General features: G+C 36.4%; 1 protein-coding gene across 3 annotated transcripts in view; it reads left to right on the forward strand.

The window, feature by feature from the left end:
• The first annotated feature begins 1316 nt into the window (after positions 1–1316).
• myom1b (myomesin 1b) overlaps positions 1317–16862 on the forward strand; it is a 53789-nt gene continuing 38243 nt past the window's right edge. Inside the window, exons 1-5 of one of the 3 annotated variants that reach the window (XM_084403743.1) lie at positions 1317–1561; positions 2399–2609; positions 7946–8080; positions 9302–9476; positions 15018–15175. In XM_084403743.1, the coding sequence (XP_084259869.1) occupies positions 2467–2609; positions 7946–8080; positions 9302–9476; positions 15018–15175 (611 nt within the window). In that variant the 5' untranslated portion in view covers positions 1317–1561; positions 2399–2466. The remainder of the gene's footprint in view (positions 1562–2398; positions 2610–7945; positions 8081–9301; positions 9477–15017; positions 15176–16862) is intronic. The other 2 variants (XM_084403742.1, XM_084403744.1) reach the window with 2 other exon arrangements.

Genomic DNA, 16862 nt, shown 5'->3' on the forward strand with positions numbered 1-16862 from the left:
CATCACAAGTGTAACAAGGTGACAAAACCCCCCCTAAAAAAGTACGAAAATTGTCAAAAAACATTTGAGAAGTAGTTATACGATTTGTGAACAAAGTCACTAAGTTTCAGTCCAATGCGATAACATTAACTAGTGTTTTGGGGGAAAAGAACATTTTCTCCGGGTCAAAATGACCCGAACACAACCTGTTAAGAGAGTTGGTGACCTGAATGGACTTTGATCCAGGAATATTTGACCAAGATTGTCTCTACATCCTTTAGGTCTCAAGTTATTACTTTACAGACTCTCTCCCCTGTTTGAGTCAGAGGAACAGTTACAGTTACAGTTGCATAATCTCTGTCCGGTCAGGGCTTTGAAGACTTATATTGACCATTCAAGTCAATGGAACAAGTATGATCAATTTTTTTGCGTGCTTTGGTGGTCGCAGCAGTGGTTCTGTGGTCTCCAAATAGAGACTATTGCATTGGCTGGTTGGAAACTGAAAAGGAAAATTGAAAATGCATAGTGTGCATTCGACTCGACATGAGCCCAGGAATAAGAAGAAAGGAATTTTATTTCTAGGCCTTATGGGTTTGAAGTTATAGCTTCACCAACAGTGCATCTTTGACCCATTGGTGGCGCTATAGAGTTTTAAAGACCTACACCAACATTTTTCAGGTTAAAGCTCCAACCATCCTCCACCTCTGTACCACTTTTCATAACTTCTTACCAAATGGTTCTATGGGCCATAGACTTTCATTCAAAAAGAAGAAAAAATCATTATAATTATAGTGTTAAAATGGCTTTAAATTCCATTCCAACATCCTTGTTAGAGATCAGGCAGCTTTTTTGATTTTGTACAACAGTATAATTCTCTGACTGTACCAGTTTTCTGATTTTGTACAAACCAGACTTTATTGAGGTTTACTGTAGGTGTAGCCTTTATTAGCAGTGCTGATCGACTAATTGGTTCACTTGATTCAAATTGTAGGCACTTTATGTAGTGATAAATGTTTGTGTGTACTAATTATTTCCACACAAGGTGAATAGGCATTTCTGTTTAAGCTTTACAAAGCTTTTGACTTGTGGTTTAAGAAACCACAGCTGTAGTTGATCACAGTGTGAAGTCTTAATTTTTAATTGTTTTATGTAAATCCTTGCAAACTTATTTTTTGTGACATGTTTTGTTTGAACACAATGTTGTGGCAAAATTCTTGGTTATTTGTTATCTAATGTAAAAACACATTTTTTTTTAAGTGTTATAGCCTACTGATATGCCAGCCTAATATAAACAAACAATATAACTTGTCAAAAGTCGTCAACGTTACGAGGCATACGCGTAAAATGTACCGATACTCCTGTGCTCTATGGCTATATTTAACAGCCCCTGTCGCCCTAAAAGGTCGTGAGAGTCGCCTGGACATTCCTGCCATCGCCAATATTATTTTTGTTGTGTGGACAGCAGGTCCCGTTCACAGCGCCGTGCCAGTTTGCGTCTTTGCTTGGATTTGGATCTTGGTTGAGTATTCCTGACGCGCTGCTCTCCGATCCGGCTCTGAGCTGTTTGCAGACCTTTGGCAAGGTGAGATGATCCGCTGCATGAACGCTTGAGGTTTGTCAGGTGAAATAGATTTGTCAGGAGTTTTTGTTCTCGTGAACATTGCAATTGATAGCCTACTAAATCCGTGCTAGTTTAGGGAAGAGGTTATCTGTCGAAAAAAAAAAAAAAAAACCTCTTAACAGGCTGAACTTTTGTGGGGCATGTTGTCATATGGTGGCAGTGGGAACCTGATGCTTTCTTAATTTGTTTGAAATATTAAGTAATATCTAAAGAAAAGAAAAAAACATCTATCTATTTAGAATGAGGTAGCCTAGTACATCTTTTTAACGATATTTAAACAAAAAAACAAGTATGAAAGAGCTAAATTGCATTTGGCTACTATGCAATATCAATGTGTGACATTAAAATGTCCTGAGAACAGTAACCTTTCAGTCACCATTTCATTATATAGGCTAGTTGTACTTACCAGTGTGGTTTTATTGTATTTACTCAGCAGTAGGCTATAGCCTATATAAAAGGTTATATGTATGCATGTCTGTATATATATATATATAGAGAGAGAGAGAGAGAGAGAGAGAAAATGTCTTTAAGATGTTTATGATTTAGAATGTATGTAAAACTGCCGTCTTAAAGACGTCTATCAGATGTTAGTAAACAACAGTTGCTTTAGATAAAGAGATCTTTAACTTGCAGACGTACGTGAGCAAGAACAACAAAAATGTAATCTACAAATTGACATTTGACATTTGACAAATTCTGTTCAACTTGATTGTGAAGTTAAAGCGCTGATAAATCTTTACTGTGAAATTATTACTGATACGTCACTGGGTGCAATATTCATATTTGATGTGTTGTTAGAAAGTTTTGAATCTTCTGACTAAAAGAGATTCATATCTGAAGACAGTATCTGAGCTAAAGAGGACACAATGTCGGGATCGATACCATTCTACCAGAAACACCACCGTCATTACGATCGTGGCTACCGTAGCCGGGAGACGGAGTCTGCTATCAGCCAATACCAGCAGAACTCTAGTAGTTATTCTTCCCATAGCAGCAAAAGCACCAAGGGGTAAGAGAGCATGGCCAGATCAACTGTAAATCCCTTAACTTTTACCCATAGCTTTAACTTTCCCATAACTTAACTCATTCCAGCAGCCAGCTCATCATTATTCCCTTACTTGTCTTTAAGGTGCGGTCACGTTTACCGTTGCTCGGTGAAAATTTGCGGGCGAAATCCAGTCATTTCAATAGGGATCCACGTGTTTAAACTCCCCTCACAGATCATGAGCTGTTCATGCATCGCAAGATGCCATATTGACTTTTTGCCCATGAAATTTTCCCGCCATTTCGCGAATGTGACCGCAGCTTTATCCTTCACAAAAATACCAACTACTGTTGCCCCACTTGTTTTGTGTAAGCTAATCAGTATTTCCCACCCAACCTTAAAACTTCCCTAAAACGTGCAATAAATCAAGTATATTCTGCATGCAGTGTGCTTGTTGCTGATACTCATAATGTTCTTCGGTTGACTATCATATTTAAGAAGGTGTAGGCCTACTATACTAGCATTTCTTTAAAGAATAGTGCCATTTGGAGTAGGTTCTGTTGTGCCTGTGTAAAAAAAATGTAAGTTGAGTTTTAATAATGGACAGTTAGGGCATCTAAGACTTCACTTTGGTTCCTAGATAGACTGCTTCTTGATTCAAAACTTGCTGTGAATCTTTTTAGGCCTTTCTGTGGTTTGGATCCATGCCTTTACTTTGTTTGATTTACTTCAGGTCATGTGACTGTTGGCTCATGTTTGTCTCAGCAGTTGCTTACTGGGTCACTCTGAATGTCAGAATGTAAGGTTATATCTTCTGTCTTGTTTGGGACTAATGTTACTGTACCCTCTCAAGTATTGAATTAAACACAAATTAAAATCATGATTTTATTGGTTTCTTGTTCTCGATGTCATGCCGTAATATAATTAACATTCATAACATAACTTGGCACTTCATTTGGTGTTCTTGACATCATGGTGTATTTATAGAGGCTACAGAAGCAGATGTTGATTATGTGTGTCATATGCATTATGCATTTACATAATATCGGAGTCGTTGTATGTAGCCTACTGTATGTGTGTGTGATTTAGAGTTAATGTTGTTGGCAGTCCCTCATTCCAAGAAGTCAAAGGGTGACCGAGCTTTTACAGTAAATTGTGGAACAGTCTTCCATTCTATATTCGGCAGGCTCCATCTATAAAGGGTTTTAGGTCTCAGTTGAAAACGTATATTAACACTCTTCTGCTAAAACAATTGTGAAAAGTTGAAAGTTAAAGAGAAAAAAAAACTTATTTTAAGTTGAGTTAGTTGCATTGTACTGAGTAATGTTAATTAACTACATGTACTTACTATAGAGTTATGGTTAGGGTTTGGTTTAGGGTTAGTTACTTGTATTTATGCATAATTCACTGTTATTACGTAAGTATATTAAGTAAGTAACTACATCTAAACTACCTAAAATAAAGTACTGCCATAAATTTTTATTTGCACAGTGTATTTTTTTTTTTCATATTTACACATAGAGAGGCCACAATGCAATTTTTTTTTTTAAGATGTCTTTTCCACTATATGGTATCTATAAAAAATGTCATTGGATTATATCCAAAAGGATAACAAATAATATCTAATGCAGAAGAAACCATCTATTTTTCAGAGTTGTAAAAAACAGTCGTCTTCCAGCAATGTTATCCATATTGTTCTGGTATAGCCAACAATTTAGTGTTTAGAATTTAGAATACACAATACTAGAATCTTGATTTCACAATTAAACCAACTAAAATAATAAGAAAAGAAAAATAAAGAAAAGTTTAACTGCAGGAAACAAATGTATGTATTTATTTGTTTGTTTATTTAGTATCTTTCATTATTCCTTTCTTTTCTCTCCATTCTAGACTGTAATGTAGAAGTTTGTATATTAACACTTCTTAAGTTGCTCCAGATGAACCACTTATATTTCTCATTTGTACATCACTTTGGATAGCCTAAAAGCTTATGCCAAATGAATAAATGGAAATGTAAGATAGGTTGCCTTATTGAGCACTGCTTTCCAAATCAAATAGTGTTCCAACCAATCACTATTTGTGATTGGTTGGAGGTGTTGTGAGGTTTTGTGGCTCAGAAGTTGGCTCAAAACCTCACAACATCCTCCCCCTGTCGGTGATTGGTTGGAACACTATTTGTTTTGGTTTTGAGTGGTTGGTGAAACCAATTGTTTTTGTGTGCAGATCTCAGAGCCTAGGCTGCCTACAGAGACGCGTTTTTTTGACGGCATGCTTATGGGGCGGGCAGCTAGCGGATCGTTAGGAAAGATTAGATGAATGTGATAAAAAAAAAATATATGGGCCTGAAATCACTGATACAACCTTTAAATAGGGATATTAGTTTGGCTGTAATGCTCAGTCACTTGCAAAATAGTAAAACCAACATGAAAAAATAACTGTAAATTTTTTCCTGAAAAAAATCGTGATATGATATGTTTGCCATATCGCCCACCCCTACTTCAGGCTGATGCAAGACCCCTCTGAGATAACAACCGGTTGGATGTACACTATCCCTTACATGGTACTCTTTTTAAAAGTAGGCTATGCTAAAGTGTATACTTTTTCACAAAGGGATAAGCAAACAGACCTCGTTGAAACAGTTGTTTTTAGCCTGAATAGATCCCTCTTTTATGAGCTGTGCTGTAGAGGATTTTAAGCAGGATTTGAGGTGTCACAGGATGGCAGGTCGGCACAAATGCTCCTGTTTAAATCCCATTACTCATGCTCTCCACTATTGTCTAAACTAAAATATTTTCCATGCTGGGAGAATATAGTTTTTGTGGATCACTTTAGCTGTCCTAGTTCCCCCTCACCCAATCTCTTCTGCACCCTTGAATGTCTATTTATATACACACTCATGAGAGGCATGGATAAGATAGTGATATGTGAAGGATATATGAAGTGTCGGCTATATGTCATCTAAAGCAGTGGTTCTCAAACAGGGGGCAGGGACCCACTATGTGCCTCAACAAACTTACGAGGGGAGCTCAAGATGACTAAAAACCAAGATATTTCTTATTAATTGATTATTTTTTATAATGAACATGCTAGCTATGCCAAGCTCTCAAACATTTTATGGGTAGAAATTGTGTATGAGAGGGGGCCTTTGAATATTGATGTATTGTCAGATTCACTGTTCTAAAGGCATGCGTGTAAGGACGGGGCAGAGGAATAAGGATCTACAGGATGTAAACACAGTATGTAAATTCACAAAATGTAAATCTGAGCAGTCTATTTTGATGTAACATGAGAATCAATGCTCAGGTGATTAGGACCTCTGGTGGTGAACTTCAGGCATTGCTGCAGGTGTTGCAATGGATATGCTTTTTCACTAATGAACACTTTTTTGTGTATGCTATTACAGAGAATGCACACAGGCCAGACATTTTCATTTAGCAGATATCTTTATCCATACCAACTTACTGTACAAATGAGGAATATTATAACACAAGCAAGTCATTCAAGTAGCGCGAGTTCCAAACAGCCTAGAAAGTTAGTAGTTGTGTAGTTCAGAGCTTTTTAAAGACCCCATATAGTTTCCATATACACATCTTGTTGTAAACAATTCATCGCTGCTCATCATCCTCCCCTCCAACCACTTGTCTTATTGAAAGCACTACACAAAATCCAAATCAAGAGAAAAGTTTATTTATTTTCGCATTGAATATCCTGTTGAATATCTATTCCCTTGTGAAAAAGAAGTACAATTGAGCATACTTAAAGTAGGATACTTGTTTTGAAATGACACTTGAATGAATACAAGTGTGAGCTTAATGTTATATTTTTGGAGACTTAATTGCATGTTAATTGCAATTCAATGAAAATGTAGTTTAAATTTATATTAGATGCAATTAGATGAACTTTAGAGTGCCTTTTTGACCCAAAAGGACTTAAGTACTTCTTTATGTAATTTGAATGATGAAGTTTTAATTTAGTAGTTTTAAAATATATGAACTTTAAATTTAATATCCTTTAAATGTAATATCGAATAACACAGTAACACAGGTACTATGTGCTTTTATACAAGTGCACTTCTTTAAAGCAAGACAAAATATTAAAACATAGTGATTTAAACCATCCTTCAAAGAAAAACTTTAATTTGAAATTATTACAAAGTGCACTTTTAAAAGTGTACTTAAGAGCGTTAAGAAACATAGTTATGAAATTGTGCTCCCTTTAAGTGGCCTTTTATTTGACTAATATTTCATTATCTGCATAGCATTTTTTTAATTTATTATACTTTAAAGATTTTAAGTAGGCTTCACTACAAGTGAACTTTTAATAAAATTAAGTAAACGCATACCTCAGGTCTTTAGTGACCCAGGACGTCATTCACTAGTACCCTCCCTCTCATTTTCTTTTTTAAAAGTTAGACATCAAACTTCTAAGTAGTCCTCAACCTATTCATTATGAACAATATAACACAATCATTATTAATTATAAAATAATCTCTGTTTTCTAACAAATTTTAGGGTCGCTAGCAACCCGAGGTATGTAATAGTGTAAGTATATATTTTTTCTTCATAACAATTGAGTCTGATGATTGAATAAGTGCAATTCACCTTTATTCCTCAAGGTGGCAATGTTTGATACACAATGATTGCGTGAGCGATCAAAATATTGATTTTGAAGACATTGAAAATGATAGTTTTGAGAATATGTTTGAGTTTGCGAATAAGAGTCTGATGTACAGGGAAATGAGCTCTGACAATGACAGTGACAATGGTAAAAAGCATCTGCACAAAAGTAACCCTTTCAAGTTTTGAAAGGCAACAAAATATACTTTATTTTATTCTTTCGTAATTGCTATTAAAATATCAGGAGAGCTTTATAGTATTGCGGCAGTTAGAGATCCATCCATGGTAGATATAGATCCGGGTTCTTAAGGGTTAATGAAGTAAAATGGGTTGCAAATGCTGTTTTGTGTTGAATCATTTAGTAGAGTAGAAAAGTCGATTTTTGTACAATGTTTTGTGGAGATTGGACCACTGAAAAGCATTTCACTATTGAAAGGCAGTGAATGTGAAAGTTCATAGACTTGTAAGAGTGAGTATAGATGGGGGGTTCTTTTACTTTAAAAATGTTTCACCATTGATGAAGTTTTTTGGTGCTTTGATGCACTTCAGGTCCTGTTATAGGACCACTGAGGCGATTAACCTCCTTCCCATTCACTCTTTTAACAACCTTTCCTCTCGCTCCCGCTTCCCTTAACAGTCTTTCTTCACGACACCACACCCCTTCCAAAAATCATAATAGTGTGTGAAAGAAGTGCTGGATACTCACCGATGTGTGTGTATGTTGCCATTTCTGCATTATTGTAGCATTAGAGCTGCCACGTACACGTCTCTAGAAGAGGGGGGGATTAGCCCTCTGCCCAAGAGAGCCAAGCCAACCTATCTCGCCATGGACAAGGAGAACCAGATCATCGGTTATGTGGTGCCCATCTTCAGGGGCAGGTAATAAAAACAATGGGTTTTATTAGTGTTGGAAAAAAACACATGATGCAGCTGTTCTATACTTCATATTTTCCATTGTTAGCATGCATTGGGGTTAATAGCAGGCACTGCAATAATATCCACATGCCTTCAAACAAGTCCCATTTGCCTACACTCACAAAAAGGCTTCACATAGTCAGAGTCAAATCCCATTGAAGAAAGGTTTCATGGTTCTTTAACCCTTGTGAAAAAGAAGTACACTTAGCACTATAGTTTCAGACACATAATTGCATGTTAATAGCAATTAAACGAAAATGTAGTATAGTTTACATTCATATTAAATGTAATTAGCTGAACTTTAGAGTGCTTTTTATGACCCATCTGTAATTTTATAATTACTTTTATTGTCTTGTAAATATGGTTAAAGTGTACTGCTGAATGTACTGATAAGCACTTATGGTAAATTAAAATATACTTTAATGTAATTTCTTTTTAAAATTTGTATTTCATGTATTTAAATATTTGTAATTACACATTTGTAATGATAAAGGTGCAATTTAATACATTTAAAATGCATTAACTGTAGATTAAATATTGAATAACACACATTTATTATAATAAAGTTGTTTTATATGTGCTCTAGTATAGTCAACACAACAAAGCAAGTGTTCTTCTTTAAAGCACAACAAAAGATTATTAAAACTTATGACTTAAATGGACTTTAAAGGAAAACTTTTAATTTGACATTATATACATTGCACTTAAGTGTTTTAAACAGTTATGAAAGTTTACTCTATTTAAGTACACTTAAGTGATCTTTTATTTAATTTATATTATATTATCTGCAAGTATGTTTTTAATTTTATTTATCTATACTTTTAAGGTTTGAAATGCACTACAAGTGCACATTCAGTACAATTAAGTGCACTTCTTTTTCACAGGGGAAAGCCTATGATGAAACCTATCATTGAGCAGTCTTTTAATTTGCGGAGAACCATTCAGCTAACTTTGGCCAAAATGGTTCTTGATAGGAAAAGTTGTTTCAAAGGACCATTGATGAACCTTTATATTTAAGGGTGTATATGGGAAGATATTGGAAGTTCTCTTAAAGAACACAGATGTAAAGTGGCATTACATTTTTTGTTCAAAAACCCTTGTGTATACATGCAACAGAATATGTGTTGTATTGCTTTGTTTAATTCATGAGGTGTGTGAATGTGATGCTACATGATCTCCCCTCAGTCATGAGTTTCAAAGTGGCCTATCAGACACTGAGGAAGCGCGTGCTAAAGAGAGTGCTGGCTATCTGGCACGCCGTGACCTCTTCTCTAGCGGCGTGGAGTCGGAGCGCACCGAATACAAGTCCCGCAGAACCGTCATGAGGGAGTCGGCAGAGCGCATCTCCCTTAGCAAGAGGGTCAGTGGAGATCCTAAAGTCCTGTTCCTAAACACATAACTCATGATTACGGTTGTGATAATCTCTTTTCTCTTGATAACCATTCTAAATGAATGACTATTTGTCAAATAACACTTCTCACTTAAATTTACAGCGGGTACGGAAAGTATTCAGACCCCCTTAAATTTTTCACTCTTTGTTATATTGCAGCCATTTGCTAAAATAATTTAAGTTCTTTTTTTTTCCTCATTATTGTACACACAGCACCCCATATTGACAGAAAAACACAGAATTGTTGACATTTTTGCACATTTATTAAAAAAGAAAAAACTGAAATATCACATGGTCCTAAGTATTCAGACCCTTTGCTGTGACACTCGTATATTTAACTCAGGTGCTGTCCATTTCTTCTGATCATCCTTGAGATGGTTCTACACCTTCATTTGAGTCCAGCTGTGTTTGATTATACTGACTGGACTTGATTAGGAAAGCCACACACCTGTCTATATAAGACCTTACAGCTCACAGTGCATGTCAGAGCAAATGAGAATCATGAGGTCAAAGGAACTGCCTGAAGAGCTCAGAGACAGAATTGTGGCAAGGCACAGATCTGGCCAAGGTTACAAAAACATTTCTGCTGCAGGATCCTAAGAGCACAGTGGCCTCCATAATCCTTAAATGGAAGACGTTTGGGACGACCAGAACCCTTCCTAGAGCTGGCCGTCCGGCCAAACTGAGCTATCGGAGGAGAAGAGCCTTGGTGAGAGAGGTAAAGAAGAACCCAAAGATCACTGTGGCTGAGCTCCAGAGATGCAGTCGGGAGATGGGAGAAAGTTGTAGTAAGTCAACCATCACTGCAGTCATCCACCAGTCGGGGCTTTATGGCAGAGTGGCCCGACGGAAGCCTCTCCTCAGTGCAAGACACATGAAAGCACACCTGAAGGACTCCAAGATGGTGATAAATAAGATTCTCTGGTCTGATGAGACCAAGATAGAACTTTTTGGCCTTAATTCTAAGCGGTATGTGTGGAGAAAACCAGGCACTGCTCATCACCTGTCCAATACAGTCTCAACAGTGAAGCATGGTGGTGGCAGCATCATGCTGTGGGGGTGTTTTTCAGCTGCAGGGACAGGACGACTGGTTGCAATCGAGGGAAAGATGAATGCGGCCAAGTACAGGGATATCCTGGACGAAAACCTTCTCCAGAGTGCTCTGGACCTCAGACTGGGCCGAAGGTTCACCTTCCAACAAGACAATGACCCTAAGCACACAGCTAAAATAACGGAGGAGTGGCTTCACAACAACTCCGTGACTGTTCTTGAATGGCCCAGCCAGAGCCCTGACTTAAACCCAATTGAGCATCTCTGGAGAGACCTGAAAATGGCTGTCCACCAACGTTTACCATCCAACCTGACAGAACTGGAGAGGATCTGCAAGGAGGAATGGCAGAGGATACCCAAATCCAGGTGTGAAAAACTTGTTGCATCTTTCCCCAAAAGACTCATGGCTGTATTAGATCAAAAGGGTGCTTCTACTAAATACTGAGCAAAGGGTCTGAATACTTAGGACCATGTGATATTTCAGTTTTTCTTTTTTAATAAATGTGCAAAAATGTCAACAATTCTGTGTTTTTCTGTCAATATGGGGTGCTGTGTGTACAATAATGAGGGAAAAAAATGAACTTAAATGATTTTAGCAAATGGCTGCAATATAACAAAGAGTGAAAAATTTAAGGGGGTCTGAATACTTTCCGTACCCACTGTATAACAACTACAAATTGTTGAACTGAGCTGCACCACATGTCTGACAGTTCCCTTGTGAAAAAGAAGTACACTTTAGCAAAACTTTATTTTTTACTTATAACGTAAACAATATGCTTTAAAAAATATACTTAAGTGCAAATTTAATGTGATGTTTTTCGGACACTTAATTGCATGTTAATTGCATTTAGATGAAAATCTATTATAAAGTCTTTAAATGCAATTAGCTGAACTTTAGAGTGCTTTTTTGACCCACTTAAAGTAGGTCTTTAAGTATATCTTTACATGTAATTTCATAAATACTTAAAATGAATTTTCTCATAGTAAACAAAAAATACTTAAATGCAATTTCTAATGACACTTACATGTCATGTATTTAAATATATTTGTAATAACACATTGATAAAGTTGATAAAAGTATTGACAAAGTTGCAATGTGTTACATTTTAAACTTTTTAACTTTAAATGGAATATCAAATAACACACTACAGTTAAAATTATAATCAAATACTTTACATGTGCTTTAGTATGTTAGTCAACACAACAAAATAAGTGTACTTTAAAGTGCGACAAAAGATTATTAAAATAATATTGATTTAAAAGTATACTTAAGTGTGTACTTAACAGTCATAAAAGTGAAGTGTGAAGTACACTTAAGTGGCCATTTACATCAGTAATATTATATTATCTGCACGTACCATTCTTTTAATTATACTTTTAAGATTTAAAGTACACTACAAGTACACATTTAATAATACAATTAAGTACACTTCTTTTTCACAAGGGTATAAGCATCACTATTTGAACAATCACCTAACCCATGTATTAAACTTCAGTGTATAACTCGTTCTGCACAATTTGTGCAATGGACTTAAATTGTATGTTTAATGAATAACAAAACAATTAAAAACATCTCATACTGACATTGACATAAATTGAAAATGCTGTATCTAGCAACAAGAATAGCATTGACTCAGAGGTGGGCTCGGTTTACTGCCAGTAAGCAATCCACTAGCAACCACGTGAAGCAACCCTAGCCACTGAATAGCAACTGTATAGCAAGCACCAAACATTTTATTCAGAAAATGTAGCCTGCTTTATAATTATTTTTAGTAGCATTTCATGGTTTTAAACTGTTACAACAAACTCATACATTTGCAAACTGATCTTTCCCATGTTACTAAACATGATGCCTACACACTCAACCAAAAAAGGTGCTTTTTTTTTTTTTGTGTGTGAACCAATTGTGCAACAGACTTGCATTAGTGAATTGCTTTCATTGTAGGCTTTATGGAACATTATTAAACTCCTGTATCCGTTCCTTATTTTTAGATAGGAAAAAGAGCAAGAAAGTATCAAGACACAAACTTTATTTAGTTCTGGTCCTGGTGCCAACAAACCATGCAACCGTGGTGCCAGATTTCAAGGGTTGTAATGTTTTATGTGGATGTGTGGTGTGCGTTAATCTGTGGTGCGTGTTAAAGTGACGATGAAACTACTGTTGTCGACAAGTGATGTGCTGATAGCTGAGGGAAGCCTCAAGGCGATCATTATTACACTGACATGACTGGACAAATAGAAGCAATGACTGCAAGGAGGCACTCGGTCCTATTGCCTGTTCTGTTAAACAGCCTGAGTCCTGCATGGTGAAGAACAAATTATACATGCTCCATACATTTTTGTCAACATATTATGTAAACAGAAGATGCTTCATTAGAAAAGTTCCATATTACAGTCTTTGTTCTGACAGAATTTGTGGTGAGGGATAGCATACCACTGTCAATAACTCATCCCAGTTTGTAAAAACAAAAGTCATAACTTTACATGCATAACTTTGTCATAACATAACAGCAGCCATATCACCCTGTAGCCCAAGACTGGTTGCCCACTGAAGCTAAGCAGGGCTGAGCCTGGTTAGTACCTGGATGGGAGACCTCCTGAGAAAACCAGGTTGCTGCTGGAAGAGGTGTTAGTGAGGCCAGCAGGGGGCGCTCACCCTGTGGTCTGTGTGGGACCTAATGCCCCAGTATAGTGACGGGGACACTATACTGCCAAAAGAGCACCGTCCTTCGGATGAGACGTTAAACCGAGGTCCTGACTCTCTGTGGTCATTAAAAATCCCAGGATGTCCTTCGTTAAAGAGTAGGGGTGTAACCCTGGCATCCTGGCCAAATTTGCCCCTTGGCCTCTGTCCATCATGGCCTCCTAATCATCCCCATATACTGATTGGCTTCATCACTGTCTCCTCTCCACCAGTAAGCTGGTGTGTGGTGGGCGTTCTGGCGCAATATGGCTGCCGTCGCATCATCCAAGTGGATGCTGCACATTGGTGGTGGTTGAGGAGATCCCCCCCTTCTATGTAAAGCGCTTTGAGGTCTCAGAAAAAGCGCTATATAAATGTAACGAATTATTATAACAATATAATGGACTTTGGGGAAAGGCATTCTGGGGGGTTTGGACATAAATGTGAACCTTAAAGTTTTCTTTTAGTAGTGGTACTACTTTATAAGTGGATGAATTTCTGTTTACTATGTAGTTCCTCTGGGTGGATTTTCTTTTTGTATACAATCATTTTCTGGTAAACCAGCTTAACACGCCCTTGTGAAAAAGAAGTGCGCTTAATTGTATTAAATGTGCACCTGAAGTGTACTTCAAAATTTTAAAGTATATATATATTTTTAAACTGTACCTCTAGATAATATAACATTAATAAAATAAAAGGCCACTTAAGTGTACTTAAAGTGTACACTTTCATGACTGTTTCTTAACACACTTAAGTACACTTTTAAAAAGTACACTTTGTAATAATGTGAAATTTAAAGTTTTACTGTAAAGTACAATGTTAAATTATAGGTTTAATCATGTTTAGCTGCTTAAAGAAGCACAATTTGTTTTACTTGTTGACTAACATACCAAAGCACATGTAAATGACTTAATTATAATTTTAAATGTAGTTATTCAATGTTAAATTAAAGTAAATATATTTTAAATGTACTAAATTGCAACTTCATCTATACAAATGTGTAATTACAAATATATTTAAATACATGACACACAAGTTTCAATAGAAATAACAATAGTATATTTTAGTTTACCATACATACTTGCCAGTACATTCAGCAGTACACTTTAACCATATTTCAAAAACAATGGAAGTAATTATGATTCTACAAATATTTACAAATATTTATATTCATTATATTTATAAAAGTCCTACTAATAATTCTGCTGATAGCATTTAAAATAATTTAAACTATAATTCATTTTCATTTCAATGCTATTAACATGCAATTAAGTGTCTGAAAGCATTATATTCAGTTCGCACTCAAGTAAATTATTTGAAAGTATGTTATTTTCATAATAAGGACTCTTTTTAGAAGTATGATAAAGTGTACTTCTTTTTCAAAAGGGATAGATATGACATGAGCTGAAATATTTGACATTGCATAAACAAGTTTAGCAATGATTGTATCTAATCACACATAACAAATGTTTAACTCTCGTGGTTATTTTCAGAAAAGTGTATTTTATTGTTTATTTCTTTTGCAATTCCTTGAATTTTAGATTTCCATAAGTGAATTACAGTATACATTTTATTTTTTACAAATCAAGAGGATTCATCGAAATCTTCTCAGCTTACCTTGAACACAGAACGTACTTTTAGGCAGTTTGCATCTTAAAATAGTAATGTGTTTGGTCATAAATGCCTTACATTTAGTTTTTCAGCATGCTCGTAATGCATTTATGACCAAAGAATGTTACCACTTTCTAAACAATATATGATTGGCTGCATGCCCTCAGATCCATGAGAACGAAGAGTACCATAAGCGTCTGAACGAGGACAGCCTGATGCACACTCCCGAGTTTGTGACCGCGCCGCGTTCCCACACTGTTTGGGAGAAACAGTGTGTGAGGCTGCACTGTACCATCTCAGGATGGCCTGAACCACGCGTCGTGTGGTGAGTTAGTATGCACAAACAAGCATGCACATATACACAAACACACATGCTTACAGACTACTAATACTAATGATGATTGCATTATGTCAAGAATAATATATGACAGTGTTATTTTAGTATAATTGAGATACTATTAGTTTGTATTAATGTCTTATTTATTTTCATATTTTCTGTTTTCATTTTATTTTTAGTTAGTAGACAATAGTATGTGTTTTTCTCATTGTTTTTTTTTTTTTTTATATATATTTTATTTTATTTCAAGTAATGACTTTTTTTAATGGTTTTAGATTTAGTTTAGTTGACTGTAATAACCATGGAGACAAGGGACAAATCTCTGTCTTCTCCATTTGTTCTTAATTTACTGCTACTGGCCTTAAAGTCAACGTGGAATCAAAACTGACTAAGATTTACTTTCTTAATACATTCAAGCCCTGTTGTGCACATTACTCCAAAGAAAAATATGTTTTGTCTTTTATCTAATCTTATATGTAACATGTTCTACCTCTTAAATGTTTTATCATTTGTATCGCCACTTAGGCCAGTGGTTGTGGTATTTCTTCTTCCTTTTTCTTCTTTTCTTTTACATTTACATTTCAAAATATTTTTTCATACAAAAGTAAACAGAATTTGTTAATATTACCATTAACTGCATACAGGCAGAAAAAAAAAAAAGCTAAACCTTTAACACATTGGGCCAGATTTACTAAACAGGGCAAATTAGTGTGAGACCACAATCCCATAAAAGTACAGATGGGAGTGGAAATTAATTATGCGGCTGTGTTCGAATTCGCCCCCTATACCCTCATTCACTATTCCCTTCATTACTCCACTAATATAGTCCGCTTGAAGGAGTGAATAAAAACGAGTGAGCGAATTCGGACACTGGGTGCGCCGGAAGGGATGCTGCTTTTCCATAGTTTGCTCTTGCTGTATACTTTTTCACTCTACTAAAGCATAAAAATACCATATGTTTGCAGATATTTAGGAAACATGCTAAGTTCACATTTACCCCTTTTCCATCAAAAAAGAACTGGTTCGGAACTGGTGCTGGTTCAAAGTTGGTTCAACTTGCGAACCTTCTCAGAACCTGTTTGTTTTTCCACTGACTAGAGAACCCAGCGAACGACGTCGTTACGTCACTGTGTACGTTGCGATATGTCTTAGCTTTCCCAGAAACGCTTGCGCCAACTTCAAGCATAACAATTACAATGGCGGACTACATCGTCTTTCTGCAAATGTTTCTCCTGGCTTTGCGATCCTATATTGGGGTCAGAAGAAGACGTTTAGAACACATTTGTGCTGCTCGTCTGGATTACTATAGACCAGGGATAGGCAACTCCGGTCCTGGAGGGCCACTGTCCTGCAGAGTTTAGCTCCAACCCTAATTAAACACACCTGAACAAGGCAATCAGTGTTTTCAGGATTACTAGATAGATACAGGCAGGTGAGTTTTTATCAGGGCTGAAGCTAAACTCTGCAGGACAGTGGCCCTCCAGGACCGGAGTTGCCTATCCCTGCTATAGACGGAGGTTACGTTCGAGAAGAAGTTTGACAATAACCCCGCCCCCAGCCCCCGACGTAAGCATGATGTTGTAAAAGAACGGTTCTAGTCCAGCAAAGAGTTGGTGCTGCTTTGGAACCAATTTTCCTGGCCGAGAACCGGTTCTTTGGCTGTCGAAACACAAAG

The sequence above is a fragment of the Rutilus rutilus genome (assembly GCF_951802725.1).
Source record: "Rutilus rutilus genome assembly, chromosome: 3".
Lineage (NCBI taxonomy): Eukaryota > Metazoa > Chordata > Actinopteri > Cypriniformes > Leuciscidae > Rutilus > Rutilus rutilus.